This window comes from Pristis pectinata, chromosome 11, assembly GCF_009764475.1.
Source record: "Pristis pectinata isolate sPriPec2 chromosome 11, sPriPec2.1.pri, whole genome shotgun sequence".
Lineage (NCBI taxonomy): Eukaryota > Metazoa > Chordata > Chondrichthyes > Rhinopristiformes > Pristidae > Pristis > Pristis pectinata.
The window spans coordinates 17,272,936-17,289,683 of NC_067415.1; the positions used below are offsets into that span (position 1 = coordinate 17,272,936).

Sequence of the window (16,748 nt, forward strand, 5' to 3'; positions counted from 1 at the left end):
TTGAAGAAGAAGAAGAAGGAGAGAGAGAGAAGGGAGAGAGACACCAGCCTGCTTGTTTTCTCTATCGATGGATGAGAAACAATAACTGTGTTTGCCACTGAAATCCATGTATGGAAGTTGGAAGTAATCCGGTGGAGTTCACTTTGTTGCTGACCTGTAGAAGGAAACAGGTATTTGTGTGTGGACGACCACGGTTCGGATGCTTTTCGGGGTGAGGAAGTCACTACCGAGTAAACACTGAAGTGTCGTTTGGGTTCCATCGTGGAACATTTGGATTTCGTATGTACTCTCTCTATGTTTTTCTACATCTACATCTTATCTTCAGACAACGGTGGTTGTTGAAGAAGCCCTTGCTCATGTTTCACCTTATGGCTTGCGGAACTGAACTTTAAGAACCATTCAGGAACTGGGAGTTTTGGACTTTGTCACACACACACACGAAGAGTTTAGTTTTGGGGTTAACGTTCGAGGTTTAACATTTTTGAATTCTAACATACTAACATTTTAACTTTTATTTTACGTATTATCATAAGTAGTGATTAATAAAATAGTTTTTAACACTGAATCATGCTCAGTGTGTTTCTTTTGTTGCTGGTTCGTGACAAAATTGGGGGCTCGTCCGGGATAGTTCCCAAGATTAACGAGTGTCGTCTGGGATCATTCCCCAGATTGACAAGATTTGTTCGAGATTCAATCCAAAGATTTTTGAGGGAGGTCTGATAAATTCTTTTTAATTGGCTTGTGTGTGTGGAAACCAGCAGCAATGGATATTAAGGCATTTTTGGAGTCACCAACCCAAAAGGGATTGGAGGTGGCGAAAAAGGATGATCTGATAAAGATTGCTACAAGGCTAAACCTTACAGAAGTAAAGCAGTCTATGAGAAAGGCAGATATTCAGAGACTGATAGCTGACCATTATGTGGAAAAGAAGGTGTTTGAGAAGGAAGTGTTAAAACAGTTTCCTGGCAGTGAAATAGCAATTTCTGAGGCACAGGTGCAGCTGGCAAAGATAGAGGCCGAACAAAAGCTAACTCAGATGAAGATAGAGGCTGATCTAGCAATGAAGCAGATGGAATTGAAGAGGATGGAGCTGGATAACGAGGAGAAAAAGAGGCAGCATGAGTTACAAATGAAGCGAAAGAGTTTGGAATCTGATTCTGATGATGGTTTTTCAGCCAGCAGGGAGGTTCGATTAGTCCCTCCTTTTGAAGAAGATCAGGTTGATCAGTATTTCCAACATTTTGAAAAGGTTGCTGTGAGTTCAAACTGGCCAAGGAAAGGATGGGCTCTTATGGTACAGAGTGTGATTAAAGGTAAAGCTCAAAAAGCTTATTCTGCTTTGTCTGCTGAGGATGCAGCTGATTATACCAAGGTAAAACAAGCTATTTTGAAGGCCTATGAATTGGTCCCTGAGGCTTATAGACAAAAATTCAGAGACTTGAGGAAATCTGCAGATCAGACTTATATGGAATTTGCCAATGGAAAGAGAATATGTTTTGAACGATGGTGCCTGGCTAAAAATGTAGATGGGGATTATGATAAATTGACAGAATTGATACTAGTGGAAGACTTTAAAAGATGTGTTCCAGCTGAATTAACAACATATTTAAATGAAAAGGCAGTGGAAACTTTACAAGAAACTGCTAGGTTGGCAGATGATTATGCTTTAACCCATAAATCCAAATGGGGACAACCTAAAACCTTTCAAAAGAGTTACAAAGACAATCCAGGTAAACCAGAGATTAAATTGGGAAGTAATCAAAAAGGAAAAGATGAAAAGAAGCCAGGGCTGGAGAAACCTGTTGAGCGTACTTGTTATTACTGTAGGAAACCTGGCCACGTGATATCTAATTGTGCCCTTTTGAAGAAAAAGAAGGAAGCTGGGCCCAATGCTTGCTTTCAGGCAATTAAAAATCAAAAAGGTTCAGGAGATGCTGTTAAAGATCAGTCCTTGCAAGAGGGAAAAGCGGAAAAGTTGGAGGAGGTGAGAAAGGAATTCCGTTCGTATGTATCAGAGGGTTTTGTTTCACTGAATGATGAGTCACCCCAGGTGCCAGTGAAAATTCTTAGAGATACTGGGGCTAGTCAATCTCTCTTGCTGGACAGTGTTTTAAATTTTGGTGAAGAAAGTGACACTGGTGAAGTAAATCTAGTACGAGGCGTTACAGGTGAGACCATGTCTGTCCCTTTTCACAGGGTGATTTTAAAGTCAAAGTTCGTAGAAGGACCAGTCGAGATAGGGATAAGACCTAGTTTGCCAGTGGAAGGAGTTTCTTTGTTATTGGGAAATGACCTTGCAAATGGAGAAAGTGATCCTGTGGTACAGTTAACAACCAAACCAAGGATTGATGAGTCTGAGGATGATCCAGATGTTTACCCATCATGTGCGGTGACTCGAGCTAGAGCTAGAGAATTAGCCAAGACAGACAGTCCGGTGCAGTCTGATGTGGTTCCTTGTGACAGTCCTAAACAGGAAGAAAATTTTGATGCCTTATCTGAGACTTTTCTGTCTTCACTGGAGGATCAACATCCTTATAGTGAGCCTGAATTTAAAGATTTGTCTTTGTCGAGGAAGGATTTTATGGTGGAACAGACAAAGGACCCTGAGTTGACAGAATTGAAAGAAAAAGCACTCTCATGTGAGGAGATTGAAAAGGTGCCAACTGGATACTATGTCAAAGATGGAGTGTTAATGAGGAAATGGAGACCTCCTCATGTTCCTGTTAATGAGGAATGGGAAACATGTATCTGTACTAATCTGATAGTCTGTAGTTGTGTAACATGATAATTATTAACATTACTAACTGTATGCGCGGTTAAAATTTTCTTGGGAAAATTTTTTTTTAGGTGGGAGGTGTTATGGACTCAGTGAAAGTCCCTTTAAGATAGAGAGTGTGTGTGTATGTGTGTGTGGGGCGTGCTTACGTCAATAGAAGATAAAGGACGTAATGACGTTGTTGAAGAAGAAGAAGAAGGAGAGAGAGAGAAGGGAGAGAGACACCAGCCTGCTTGTTTTCTCTATCGATGGATGAGAAACAATAACTGTGTTTGCCACTGAAATCCATGTATGGAAGTTGGAAGTAATCCGGTGGAGTTCACTTTGTTGCTGACCTGTAGAAGGAAACAGGTATTTGTGTGTGGACGACCACGGTTCGGATGCTTTTCGGGGTGAGGAAGTCACTACCGAGTAAACACTGAAGTGTCGTTTGGGTTCCATCGTGGAACATTTGGATTTCGTATGTACTCTCTCTATGTTTTTCTACATCTACATCTTATCTTCAGACAACGGTGGTTGTTGAAGAAGCCCTTGCTTATGTTTCACCTTATGGCTTGCGGAACTGAACTTTAAGAACCATTCAGGAACTGGGAGTTTTGGACTTTGTCACACACACACACGAAGAGTTTAGTTTTGGGGTTAACATTCGAGGTTTAACATTTTTGAATTCTAACATACTAACATTTTAACTTTTATTTTACGTATTATCATAAGTAGTGATTACTAAAATAGTTTTTAACACTGAATCATGCTCAGTGTGTTTCTTTTGTTGCTGGTTCGTGACATTTCTGTAATAGCGGCATTCACTTTTTTCTTTAAAAAAGTAGAGATGTTTATACATGTCTGTCCTTGGTTGTTTTTAAAAGCAAATGTGAACCAAAAATATTTCTGTCACATCAGTTAATGTAAATATAACATGGGAAAAGTGTGTGTTTTACAAATATAAAATCCTTCGATATATTTAAATTGAATCATGCTGGAGAAATTGCTTAACAAAAAATGTTGAGTGCAGGATAAATTTATTTTCTTATTTTGTATAAAAGAAAATTAAACAGTTAATGAACATTTGGGATCAACTTGGGTATAATCATGAAATTTATTGATACAATAATAAATAGAGAAAATTTGTTTGCATATTGTTATTGGCCTCTTTTTGCCTTAAAGAACATCATACAGCACTGGGTACCAAGTCAAATGTAACAGTCACCAAAATTGGACTAATGAGAGTAGCAGCTCTGAATTAAAGCCATGGGAACAAAGGACTTGTGCTGTTTTTTTAAATCTTAACCTGTTTATCACTGAGTTCAAGTATTTTATTGTAAACTAATATCTCTTTGTACTTTATTTTATCAAAAACTGACAATTTAAAAAAGACTGGCATTTAAATATTGCCTTCTCAATCTGAGAACAACTGAAACAGTTTACATTCAATTAAGTGATATTCAAAGTGTCGTCTTTTTGAGCAGTCCTCAGAATCGAGAGTGACTTGATTCCACTCCAGTTTTGTGAGTTCTGAGGTGGCTTAATGAGGCCAATGTGGAAACTGCAGGCTGGTATAGATGAAAATCAAGTTGTCTGAAGTTGTCAAGTTCAGTATTAAGTCCACTAGGCTGCCACATGCCCAAACAGAAGATGAGGAGTGGAGGACATGCCCAGGTCAACCTGCTGGGCATGTCTTCCTGCTCTGCGTTCTGCAATTCCTACATTCTTTTATCTATGTTCACACTCTAACTGCTCCCATTCACTCATTGACCAGATAACTTTGTTTATAGCTTATCCCCGTGGTCACCCTGGTTTGACCCTATCAGAGACATTCCCCCCTCCCACCCCCCCCCCCACAGTCTAACAAGTTTCTTCTGTCTCCTTCCCACTTCTGACGAGGGGTCTTCAACCTGAAATGTTACCTCTGTTTCTCTTCCCACAGGTGTAGTCTGACCCACTAAATGTTCCGAGCATTTTCTGTTTTTATTTCAGATTTTTTAAAACAGTCTACAGTTTTTTATTTAAAAATTCATTAGTGTACTGTTTAGCATAATGCTATTACAGCGCCAGCGATCCAGGTTCAATTCCAGCCACTGTTTGTAAGGAGTTTCTACGATCTCTATACACTAAACGCAAAAGATACATTTCACTGTGTGTTTCGATGTACATGTGACTAATAAAGATATCTTATTCCACTTGACGACCCATTCTGACAAGCTCCACCTGTCCCGTGTGTGGTAGAGTCTGCAGACACCAGCCAGGACTCAGCCACTCCCGAACTCACAAAAATGTAGTGGAGTTAAATCATCCCTGAACTTGAAGGAAATAAAAACAGACATTGAAAATGCTAAGCAGGCCAAGCAGCATCTGTGGAGAGAGAAACAGAGTTAATGTTTCAGGTCAACAACCTCCAATCAAAAGTGCTTCCCTTTCCATAGATGCTGCCTGACGTGCTGAGTATTCCCAGAATTTCCAGTTTTTATTTCAAAATTCCAGCATCTCCTTCAGTATTTTGTTTCTGGATTCTGAAATATTGCATGAGAACATAAGACATAGGAACAATAGTAGGCCGTTGAAAAAGATCATGGCTGATCTTCTACCTCAGCATCATTTTCCTGCCTGATTCCTATATCGCATGGAGCAGAAAACAAACTGCTGGAGGAACTCAGCAGCATCTGTGGAGGCCAAGGGATGGTTGAGTCTTGCCAGTAGTTTGTTTTTTTTGCTCCAGATCCCAGCATCTGCAGACTCTTGTTTCCCTGATTCCTTTAATGTCCAGAAATATATTGATCCCTGTTTTGAATGCAATTAATACCCGAGGATCTACGAGGTAGAGAATTAGAAAGGTTTGCTGGCCGCTAGGGAAGAGGTGCAGGTGTCGGAACGATTGTATCAGAGGCGGAGCTCCACCCGGAGCTTCTGAGAGGCACGTACTGCAAGCGCCTGTCGCTTGCCCTTGAATCGCCGTCCCTGTCGGTAACCTGGTGACGGCGCGGAGATGGGGCTGTTGCCGGCCGAGGCGCAGGTTCTACCGCCGCCAGGGATCGTCAACAGGAACAGCGTATGGTTGGGCTTCATCGGCTGGACCGCTTCGCTGCTGCAGAACGGCCTCAACCGGCGGCCGGCCTTCGGATCCGGTGAGAAGAGCGCAGGGAAACCCGGCGGAGGCCTGAAGCTGCGGTCGTGGGGCTAGGCCGGGGGGTGGTCAACCCTGGGGTGCGGGACGGTTGACCCTGGGGTGGGGATGTCTGGTGGAGAAAGGTGGGGATTTCAATTCTGAAGATGGAGTCAAACCTGGGGATAAAGATGGGGGGGGGGGGGTCAATCCTGGGGATGGGGTCAAGCCTGGGGTAGGGTTCAAACCTGTGGGTCAAGCCTAGGGAAGGGTCAAACCTGGGGTAGGGGTCAAGCCTGGGGAAGGGTCAAACCTGGGGCGTCAAGCCTGGGGTAGGGGTCAAACCTGGGGATAAGCTTGGGGGGCGATCTCAAGCCTGGGGATGGGGTCTAGACTCGGACCAGGTCAGGGTCTGAGGCCCTAAGGCTGCAGGATGGGGGACCGGGATTTGGGGCCTGAGTCTTTGGGGTGCAAGTCACCTTCAAATACAAGAGCAAGTAAACCTGAAGCTGGAGGAACTCAGCAGGTCAGCCAGCATCTGTGGTGGGAAATGGACTGTCCATTTACTGCATGCCTAGAGATTCATCAATTAATGTGTGTAAATGTGGACTTTGGTAAAAGTTTGTCATCGTAGGAAGCTAACCATCAAATGTTGGGTGTTCAGCTGAAAATGTACCAATCTGCTAAATTCTGTGACGACATTCTTTTGACTGACCTGAGTCTGTATTTAAAAAGATACAGCTGTACCTTTTGTAGGCATTGTTCACGATAAAAATAATGAGACCACACTTGGAATATTGTGTACATTTCTGGTAGCCAAGCTACAGGAAGGATGTCATTAAGCTGGAAAGGGTGCAGAAAAGATTCACAAGGATGTTATCAAGACTGGAGAGCTTGAGTTATAAGTAGAGACTGGATATGATGGGACTTTTTTCCTTGGAGAGTAGGAGGCTAGTGGGTGACTTTTATAAAGGTGTGCATTTTTTCACACACATGACGGTGGGTATGTGGAATGTGCTGCTGGAGGATGTGGTAATGGCGGGTACAATTACAACATTTAAAAGACATTTTGACTGGTACGTGGATAGGAAAGATTTAGAGGGATATGGGCAAGTGGGACTAGTGCAGGCAGACAAATTGGTTGGTGTGGACGAATTGGGCCGAAGGACCTGTTTTCCAGCTGTCCGACAGTTTTGAAAGTCCTGAGGTGGAATACATTAAGAGAAGAAAGCCATGAATTAATCCTCAGTGGAAGGAGGAAGAACAATACAAGAATGGTCGGCAGAGAACTGAATGTAGTAAAATTGTTCCAATAAAATTCAAGAATGTCATGGGATTGGGTTTGGAGCAAAAAGTACTTTTAAGGTCATGATTACTCTCTGTGAGTGCAAGAGAGGTTAGAAAATCATTGATCCTATTAATAACCTAGGCAGTTGTGTGTCTGATACACCTTAATATTTCTCATGTTTGGAAATGATTGAATGTTCAGGATAGGCTACAAACAAAAGATTTACAATAATATTGATTATTTTTTTACCATTGTGCACCTTGTGTTGACATTTGGTTGCATTCTGTTCTTAAATTAGTCAAACTTTTACATTTCTATTTAATTTCTGCTTTTGATTTTATCCTTTTGAAGGGTGTGTTAATACGCATTGGATTTGACCCTGTTTTATGAAAGATAATGCTCATGATTATTGTTGGAGTGAATTTTGTTATTTGGAGATCTGTAGTTAAATGAATAATCAGCTTGTTTATTTATAAAGCCTCAAGGTGACCTGTTTGGCTGCACAAAAAGGTGGACATATGTTCATGATACACTTTCGTATGAATTGGCGCATTAGGCAGACCTACAACAAACTATCATTTGTCTTTTTAGTCGGAGTGCCCTTGTTGGAATGAAGTTGTGTTGCCCACATTCCTGTGTTGGGTCACAATTTTTAATCTTATTTCAAACAAAAGGAAAAGAAAAATCTTTCTCTTTGCAGGTGTGCACCGACAGCTTCTCTTCGTAACTGTTGGGTGGTTTGTTGGATATCATATTAGCAAGCTAGAAAATTACAAGTCTGCCAAAAAGGATAAAGAAATGATGGACTATATTCAGCAGCATCCAGATGACTTTCCTGAAGGGGGTATGTGATTAGTTGAATAACCTTCTACCTTTTTGGAATTACTCTTCTGAACCCTCAGTGAAGCACTTAACACATCCCAGCAACTTCCCAAGCTGAGTTGCCCATTTTGTGTTGAGTTAGGTACTTGGTATTGAAACTGGTACCTTCCTTGTCTGAATGGCTCAGCAACTCACAAAGTAACTTCAGTGATGTTTCTTAAACTTTTATCTGAAATCACATTCTAGTCGAATTCTGGGTTAACTTCAAAAAAAGCTTGCAGTATCCCATTTAAAATAAATATAAAAACATGTGTTTAGAACCTCCTGAAAACTTGTTCCATGGTAATAAATCAACACTGTCGGCTTGCTGCTGCAGGAAGCCATAAACATTACCAGTATATCCAGGCAACGTCTGTTCCTGAAGTTGTAGTTTTGGTTCTACTTCTCTGCAGATCATTAGTTACTTGCAAAGAGCAGTTTTAGGCATAGGATTTAAAGGTTGGGGATTAAAAACAAGATTTGTTTTGTGATATTAAAAATAACATAGTTGTCATTCTATCAGGGGAGATGATTATTTCAAGTAACATTGAAGTGTCTCCCAGGGGCTTTACTCTTTGGAGAGGAGGATGATGAGAGGAGACATGATAGAGGTGTACAAAATATGAAGAGGAATAGATAGAGTGAACAGCCAGCGCCTCTTTCCCAGGGCACCAATGCTCAATACAAGAGGGCATGGCTTTAAAGTAATGGGTGGGAAGTTCAAGGGAGATATTAGAGGGAGTTTTTTTTTACCCAGAGAGTGGTTGGGGCATGGAATGTGCTGCCTGAGGCAGTGGTGGAGGCAGGTACATTGGTCAAATTCAAGAGATTACTAGATAAACATATGGAGGAATTTAAAATAAAGGGATGTGTGGGATGAAGAGGTTAGATAGTCTTAGGTGAGGTTTAAAGGTCGGCACAATGTTGTGGGCCGAAGGGCCTGTATTGTGCTGTACTGTTCTATGTATAACTTGCAATCTGTTCAGATCTACAAGTGGCATGTCAAAGTGTAGGATGTAGGAATATGCAACAAATTATCTATTCTTCCCATGAAAACATTGAAATTCACATGCAAGTCATTGTGAGCATAACTTTCAATGTCTTTTGGGTATATCATGTTAATAAAACATGAACAAATGGTATTACTGCACAGTAGCACCACTTCAGATCCTGCTGGATCACAACTACTTCACAGTGACATGTGAGGATGAGTTTCCCAGCAATTCTTAGCTTTGGTTCAGGGCTGAAGAATTAGAGTATGTGCAAACTTAAAGAGATCATTACTAATAACACTTGTGCAATCCATTCCTGGCTGGCCTTTAAGCTCAGAGTTTTACAATGGGTTATGGCACTGTCTTTGACTCCTTTTCCTTGGTGCCAATTTATTTCAGCCTGAGTTCACCTCGCTTTGGTCTACTCCCACATAGACAAAATTACTTGTTAATTACTCATTAATTATTTGAGTTAAAGAATGACTGGAACATAGACAGTAACTGTTTGATGCTCTGTTGCATCTCCTTTTACACTGCAGAACAGTGAGGCATTGCTCTTGTGTGAATGAAGTCTTCACTGACTAAATCCCTCTGTCCACTTCATTTAACAAAAAAACAAGGTCAACATTACCCCAATTTTAGCAAATAGGCAGACATTTCCAGGAAAAATGCAAAAAGCAACAAGCTATGTAAGTCATTCCTATAGAACTCCACTCTTTGAAGAGTACATCCCAATACGTTAAAGTTTCTAATCGGTCACTTTTCATCAGAACTCATTAATTATGAAGTATTAACACTATTTTTGTCATCAGTCTGGTAAAAACATGTGATCTTCCTCCAATGCCAAAGAATCTACCTTGTAATGTCTGCCAATAAATAATGGGAGTGATAGTGTAGTGTTTTAGTTATTGGAGTACCCATTCATCTGGAGCCATGAGTTCAAATCCCACTACAGCAACTGGAGAATTTTAAATTCAGGTAATTATATAAATCTGAATAAGAATCAAGAATCGGTAATAGCGATCATAAAATTGTCATGTTGTAATAAAAATCTCACCTAATGTCAGAGGAGGTGGTTGAGTCAGGTACATTAACAACATTTAAAAGACACTTGGACAGGTACATGGATGGGAAAGATTTAGAGTGCTAAAGGCCAAACGCAGGCGAATGGTATCAGCTTCAATGGGAATCTTGGTCGGCATGGACCAGTTGGGCTGAAGGGCCTGTTTCCATGCTGTGTGATTCTATGTCCTTTAGAGAAGGAAATCAGCCAACCTCCTGTGCTCTGGCCTGTATGTGACTGCAGATCCATAGCAATTTCTTTACTGAACTGCTTCATCAGATCAGCCTCAGTCAGCTATGGGCAATCAATACCAACCTTGCCAGCGATGCCATATTCCCATGAATTTTTTTTGAAAGTGTGGTCTCAGCAGGATTTGATATAACAATAGCATAACCTCCACCATCTTCTGTTGCTGGTTCTCTACATTTCAAGGCCATGTTTCCACTAATGTTCTTGAACCAACAGTACGACTTACAGTTTGGGACTGTTGGTAGATCACAGCAGAAAGAAATAGTTGTTTTTTTTTAATTTTCCTCTCTTTTTTCATTCATTTTGCAGAAAAAAAGACATTTGCGGAGATTCTGGAGGATTTCCATCCAATTCGCTGAACCAATCAATAGTAATACTTAGCTGACAGGCCATGTTGGGTAATCCTTCATACTCAAACTATCTATCAGCTGGTGTATAAGAACGTGCTGTGAGCTCATGGTCTTTCTCATTGTAAATTGCTTTATAATAAATTATATGAAATTATATATTCTGTTTTTTTTTAAATCCTGAGATTATAATGCAATTTAGCCCAAGATGCAACATGTTTTAAAGTAATCAGACAAGTTTTCTCAAATTGAGCATTTGGTCAATGTTCTCAATGTCTTTAGTCTGATCCAGAAATGTCAGACAGAGAGTAAATAGATTACTGTAATAGAAACTAAATAACCTTGGTCAGAAAATAGTTTGGAGTGAAATACTGTCATTCTAGAAATTCAGACAATCTCTTTTATCTTTTAAGTGATAAGGTCTATTTCAGGGAGAAATGCCAACTTAAGTTACATGGAGAAACTTCTGGTTATGGCAGAATAGCAGGGCTTCTTCATAGTATTTTATTTAAGAGTTGGGCTGTTCTTGTATTTAATGAGAGATTTAGTGCTTCCTACAGAAAAATTAAATTCTACATGTTACCACATCCACAGTACCTTAAATTTTCTCTAGATCTGATACTGACAACACCTCAATTACTGGCAAAAAGGGAATGGGAAAATATTATACAGAACCTTACTGGGTCATTCTGGAAGAATAATGGTCTTAATCTCTGTAGATCTACCCCAGCACCGGTACACTTTGTGCTTTCCATGCACCCTGCATGTTGACAAGCAGATGAATGCTGCCAGTGATGCTGTAGAATCCTCGCTGCTTCTCTGGTTATCAGTGTCACTGATTATTGCTTCCTGCACAGTGAGAAGGGATTCAGTTGTTTGTAGAGAAAACAAGAAGATTGTGACTGACCCTGAATTCCCACTCCATGATGGTATCTCCCAGTAATGGCAAAGTAGGCATTAGTCAAGGAAACTTTTTATCAGTTTGGATACTGGGAGACAGTGGCAGGAAGTTTGGTCTGAAAGGAAGGTGTTCACAGAGATTTGATCAAAGGTCCAACCAGTGATCTTCTGGACTTCCACCTGCAGCATAAATACTGAAATGTGTTCACGTGACAAACAAGTTGTGCCTAAAAGGAACAAACTGCATCACAGACTGCATATATGGTGAAGTGCAGTCATTGAGCCACATTACAAACTCTAGTCCAAATTTTTCATGGCATGGAAGGACTGAAACAATCCACTTAATCAAACCAGATATTTTCAGCAGACTATCAAATCTCAGCATATACAATGCACTTTATCTAATGCTTCACTAGTCAGGTGAATTAAGTTATTGTCCAATGTCAGTGAGTTTTAGAATATTAAAGGTCAGTAATTATATACAGAAAATTTAAGATTTATTCCTCAGAGCTCAGTTTTCAATCTGAATGACATGATGCTGAACAAAAGCAGAGGTGTTATCCCATGGAAAGTGAAAATCAAACAAGCTGGTTGGCAAAGGTACACCAAATATGCTTCATTGTGCAGTTGAGAATGTGTAGAAACTTCGTGATTGTGGTTTCTCTTAATATTTTGTGTTCATTGCAAATGCTGAGATCTTGCATGGATTGAAGAAAAACTTTGTAATCCGGCTGGAATAGCAGAATTGCACCTGCAAGCTTTTCACTTGCAGTCCTGTTGTAGATTTTCAATATAGGCAGATTTTCACATTGTGTGAACTTCAGAATACATAAGTATTGCTTTCAGCATGAGGACAATGTTGGTGTGCCGGAGGTGAGATGTATTCAGACCCAATCATAGAATTGAACCATGTGTAGGCTTGGTTGGGTGGAGGTGCAAGCTGCTTGTTGTGTTCTGATGACAGCTTTCATTGTTTCTTTTTCTAATGTCAACCCACATTGCAATATTTACTAAAAGTAATTTAATTACCTGCATGCTGGGATTTAAACACTAGGTTCCTTTAAAATCTATTTTCTCTCTGCTTTACTATGCTCGTAATCTTATCATCAGTGGTACTAGATACTTAAAGTGGCAAGTCTGTGTGTTCACAGATACAGTCATTCACTTGTTAGTGGTTGAAGTCATCTCAATTAACAGCAGCTTTAAACTAGATCAAACATCATTCAGTTTGGTTCCTTAAAATGAATTTATTCCACACCGTTCAAACAAAGTAAAAGGAAATCATGAGGGATCCCACCAAAGCTTTTCTTCAGTGTTTTATTCCAAGACAAGAAAAAGATTCACAATAAATAAATTCTAGAAGCATTTATGTCCATCTGTATTTGGGTTCCCTTGACTGAGTATTCTTTTGCAGCCTGCTTTTCTGATTGTGAAATTCTAACACTTGGATTTTCACAGAGATGCATTGGAAATAATCAGTACTTAACTAGCTTCATTCAGCTTTCTATCATCTGGTCATAAAAGTCAAGTTGTTGATAGTATCTTCTTTCATGGATCCATTATAGAGAAAGTTATCAGAAGAGAAACCCCGAAGGCTAAGACAGTAAAGGATACAGCTGGAAAGTTGGGTGGACAGGTGGTAGTTATCCAGACAAGTATGAGGTAATGGACTTTGGAAAATCAAATTCTGGTAGGGCATATAGAGTAAATGGCAGGGACATTAGTGGCATTGATGTACAAAGAAACCTTATTGATAGGGTAGTGAAGGAGGTGTTTGATATGCTTTGGCCTATGAAGGCAAGCCTTGAGTTGGGACATCATGTTGCAGCTGTACAAAACTTTGGTTAGACCACACATGGAGTATTGTGCACAGTTCTGGTCACCACTGTACGGGAAGGATGTGGTAGCAATAGAGAGTGCAGAAGAGATTCACCAGGATGTTGCCTGAAATGGAGGGGGTAGTTATAAGGAGAGATTGGATAGGTTGGGTTTATTCTCACTGGAACATAGGAGGTTGAGGGGTGACCTTTTCGAGATTTGTAAAATTATAAGAGGCATAGATAGGATAGATAGCTAGAGTTTAAGGTGAGAGGGGAGATCTCCTTTATCTGAGGGGTATGTTTTTCTAACAGAGGGTGGAGATTATCTGGAATGAGCTGCCAAAGGAGATGATGGAGGCAGATACAATTATGAGTAAAGCATGGAGGGACACGGAGCAAGTACAGACAAATGGGGTTAGCTTAATAGGCATCATGGTTGGCATTGACAAAGGGCTCATTTCTATTCTGTATGATTCTATCAATTCTCTATGTACTTTTGCGAACACAACGCAAGATTTTGGAGGAAGGATTTTCCTTTTCCCAGCTTCAGACAAGCACTGTTGGCAGCAGAATAGAGGCACAAATCATAACCGTGATAAGGAATTTGAAATGTAAGATAACAGGCCTGGAAATGTTAGGTTATCCAAATGCACTACCAGCCCTGGTAGATAAAATATTAGCGATGTAGGGGTACTACATTGTGTATTTATTACTTAAATAAATTGGGAAAGATTTGTTTTCCCATGATTATAACGAGGTTTAGCTCTAGGGATGTTTTTCAAATTTCCATTTTTTTTTCAGTAAGTAGTCTTGTATAACTTAAATTGTATGAAACTAATGATCACTAACATTATGCAAAATTGTTTTCAGACAATCACTGATTTCAAGCAGATTGCTATATTACAGTTTCCATTTCTAGTGAACGTGGAGGACTGGACTTCTCCATCATATTCCAGGTAGTTTTAAATAACAAGCAGCAATGCTGTAGGTGCCTGGTGTATCAATTACCAATACCAACTGGGGAAGATGTTGGACAAATTTGGGCAGCATCACTATCTGCTTCCTATTTATGACTGTAGAAATAAAACCGGCCATGACTCCAATTGAGCATTACTGCTGATGAATATTCAAACAAAAACTGCTGTGTGCTTTGAGGAGGAGGGAGGTACTTCCATTTGCTGCCTGACTTCGTTGAAGTTTTTGAACGGTTCATTGTTTCTGGGAAGGGCAACTCATCAGCAATATGAATCCTGCAATTATAATGCACCTTCCATAATTTGAGAGGTTGCAAAGCATTTTACATTGAAGTACTTTTGAACTGAAGTCCCAATCCTAACAAAGGCAATAATACAGTTGTGGTGTTGGTTGCAAGCTAATTGTTGGCCAGGACATTGCGTAAAGTGCCTTTGTTCTTTCAAATGTTCATTGAATCTTTAACATTCACCTGAGAGGGCAGGCAAGTGTTCAATTTAATCTCCATTTCGAAAGTCTGTACTTCTAACAGCATGACAGTTAGCCCAGAATTTTATGCTCAAGTACCTGGAGAGTTGCCTGAACCCACAGACTGTGACTCAGAAATGAGGGTGCTGCCCACTGAACCATCACCACAAGAAGACCCATTGTTTTTAAAATTCCAAAATTAAAGCTGACTTTTCTTCCCACTCTTCTCTCTGCTAAAATAGTCAAAAATACAAAAACCTAACTAAATGTTGGATGTAAGGATGTAAAGATAAACAGAATCACGATCCCATAGAAGGAACCCATTAGCCCATCAAAGTCCAAACCTGCTCTTTGTGAGCAATCCCATTGGTTCCATTCCCTCTTTCTTTTCCCCCATTGCCCTGCAAATTACTTTTCTTCAAGTGCCCATCCATATCAGTTTTGAAAGCCCTGATTGACTCTATTTCTACTATTCTTACAGGCAGAGAATTCCAGATCATTGCACTCCACTCCACCTAAATAAAGGTTGTTCCTCACAACCCCGCACCCTGGAATCTTTTGCCCTTCACTTTGCATCTGTGTCCCCATTCCTTGAATCATTTTCTCATAGAAACAGCTTCTCTCTATTTAACTTACCTGAATCCATAGTTGTATACTTTTAATAAATCTCATTACGTTCCTTGCCCCAAGGAAAACAAGAAGAGGAATAGGCTCAAATTTGAAGTAACTTGTATTTATTTATTTAGTTCATAAATGAGAAATGATGGAGGTAGTTCACATTTATGATTGAGTACTTAGGAAAACTTTTCATGTATGTAACAGTTGGAAAGTACATACTGATATTAATACAGTTCCAAAATGTCTCCAGCAGAAGAAATACTTCATTTGCAGAGTTAAGAATTCACAATCCACGCAGCACAACATTTTTTGCAATAAGTTGTGTTTCACTGAAGGCATACATTTCTTAACAGCCAAATGCATTCTGCAGAATGATTCATATCTTTGCTTTCAAACATGTTTTTTTTTCAGCTAAGCTGTACAAGTTACCTTCTTTCTCCAGAGCTCTTTATTACAGGTTTTTCATTGTCAATTGAATGATTATTTTGTCATGCAACAAGGCTATAAAGAAAGTCCAATCCTGTCCTTGTATCTACTTGTCAGTGTGTTGGCTTTGTTGGTCAACGTATTCAACACTGTACAGAGTCCCTTCACGTGGATATAGAGACGTTTCTCTAAATTTGCTTCATCTTCATTTTCCAAGTCACAGCCAGCATTGATTTTCAGTTTCAAATCTTCAAAGGGTAGTATGGTACTTTCCACAGTGTTTTTGATGGATTTCAGCAGGATATAACATTCATACATGTTATGTGAACTGTCTGCAGCATCCTTAGATTCATCGTGGTCCTCCATAGGAATGTCTTGAAGGAGGCTGGGAAGCATGATTGTTTGTTCCATATTGTTCACCGCAGAAGAATATTTGCTCAAAGCAGTAACTAGGAAATTCTTTTGCTGTTGAGCAACTAGGAACTGCATGGTTTATGCTGTTCTGTGGCGAGGCAGTTTGATGTACAACTGCAGACCTGTAAGGTAACTCATTATTTATATACCCTTAGGAAATGCTGCGACATTGTTTGAGTTCAATCCATTTTACTGGTCATTTTAAAGGTCATGTGAGCATTGACATTTCATAGATCAGTGTTTGATTTGGATTGGTTTATGCATGCAAAATCATCCATTAATATCATAGCTACTGATTGATAAATTATACACTCTAACTGTAACATTGGTGTATTGATCTTCAGAAGCAGATTGCACAATATCATAAAAGTGGCGTGATTGTTACTTTGGGACTAAATCTCACCAAATGTTTGAATCAACACAAAGTTGAATATTTAACTGCATCCTGTAGGTCAGG

General features: G+C 39.8%; 2 protein-coding genes across 2 annotated transcripts; one reads left to right on the plus strand and one right to left on the minus strand.

Annotated features, from left to right (window-relative positions):
- The first annotated feature begins 5,654 nt into the window (after window positions 1-5,654).
- On the plus strand, window positions 5,655-10,832 carry ndufc2 (NADH:ubiquinone oxidoreductase subunit C2). Its single transcript, XM_052026354.1, has 3 exons — window positions 5,655-5,895; window positions 7,862-8,005; window positions 10,636-10,832. Exons 1-3 carry the CDS (start codon window positions 5,757-5,759, stop codon window positions 10,683-10,685), a joined length of 333 nt encoding a protein of 110 aa, XP_051882314.1. The 5' UTR covers window positions 5,655-5,756; the 3' UTR covers window positions 10,686-10,832.
- Window positions 10,833-15,566: 4,734 nt separating this feature from the next.
- On the minus strand, window positions 15,567-16,434 carry LOC127575667 (mid1-interacting protein 1-B-like). Its single transcript, XM_052025556.1, has one exon. It carries the CDS (start codon window positions 16,364-16,366, stop codon window positions 15,953-15,955), a length of 414 nt encoding a protein of 137 aa, XP_051881516.1. The 5' UTR covers window positions 16,367-16,434; the 3' UTR covers window positions 15,567-15,952.
- Window positions 16,435-16,748: the final 314 nt, after the last annotated feature.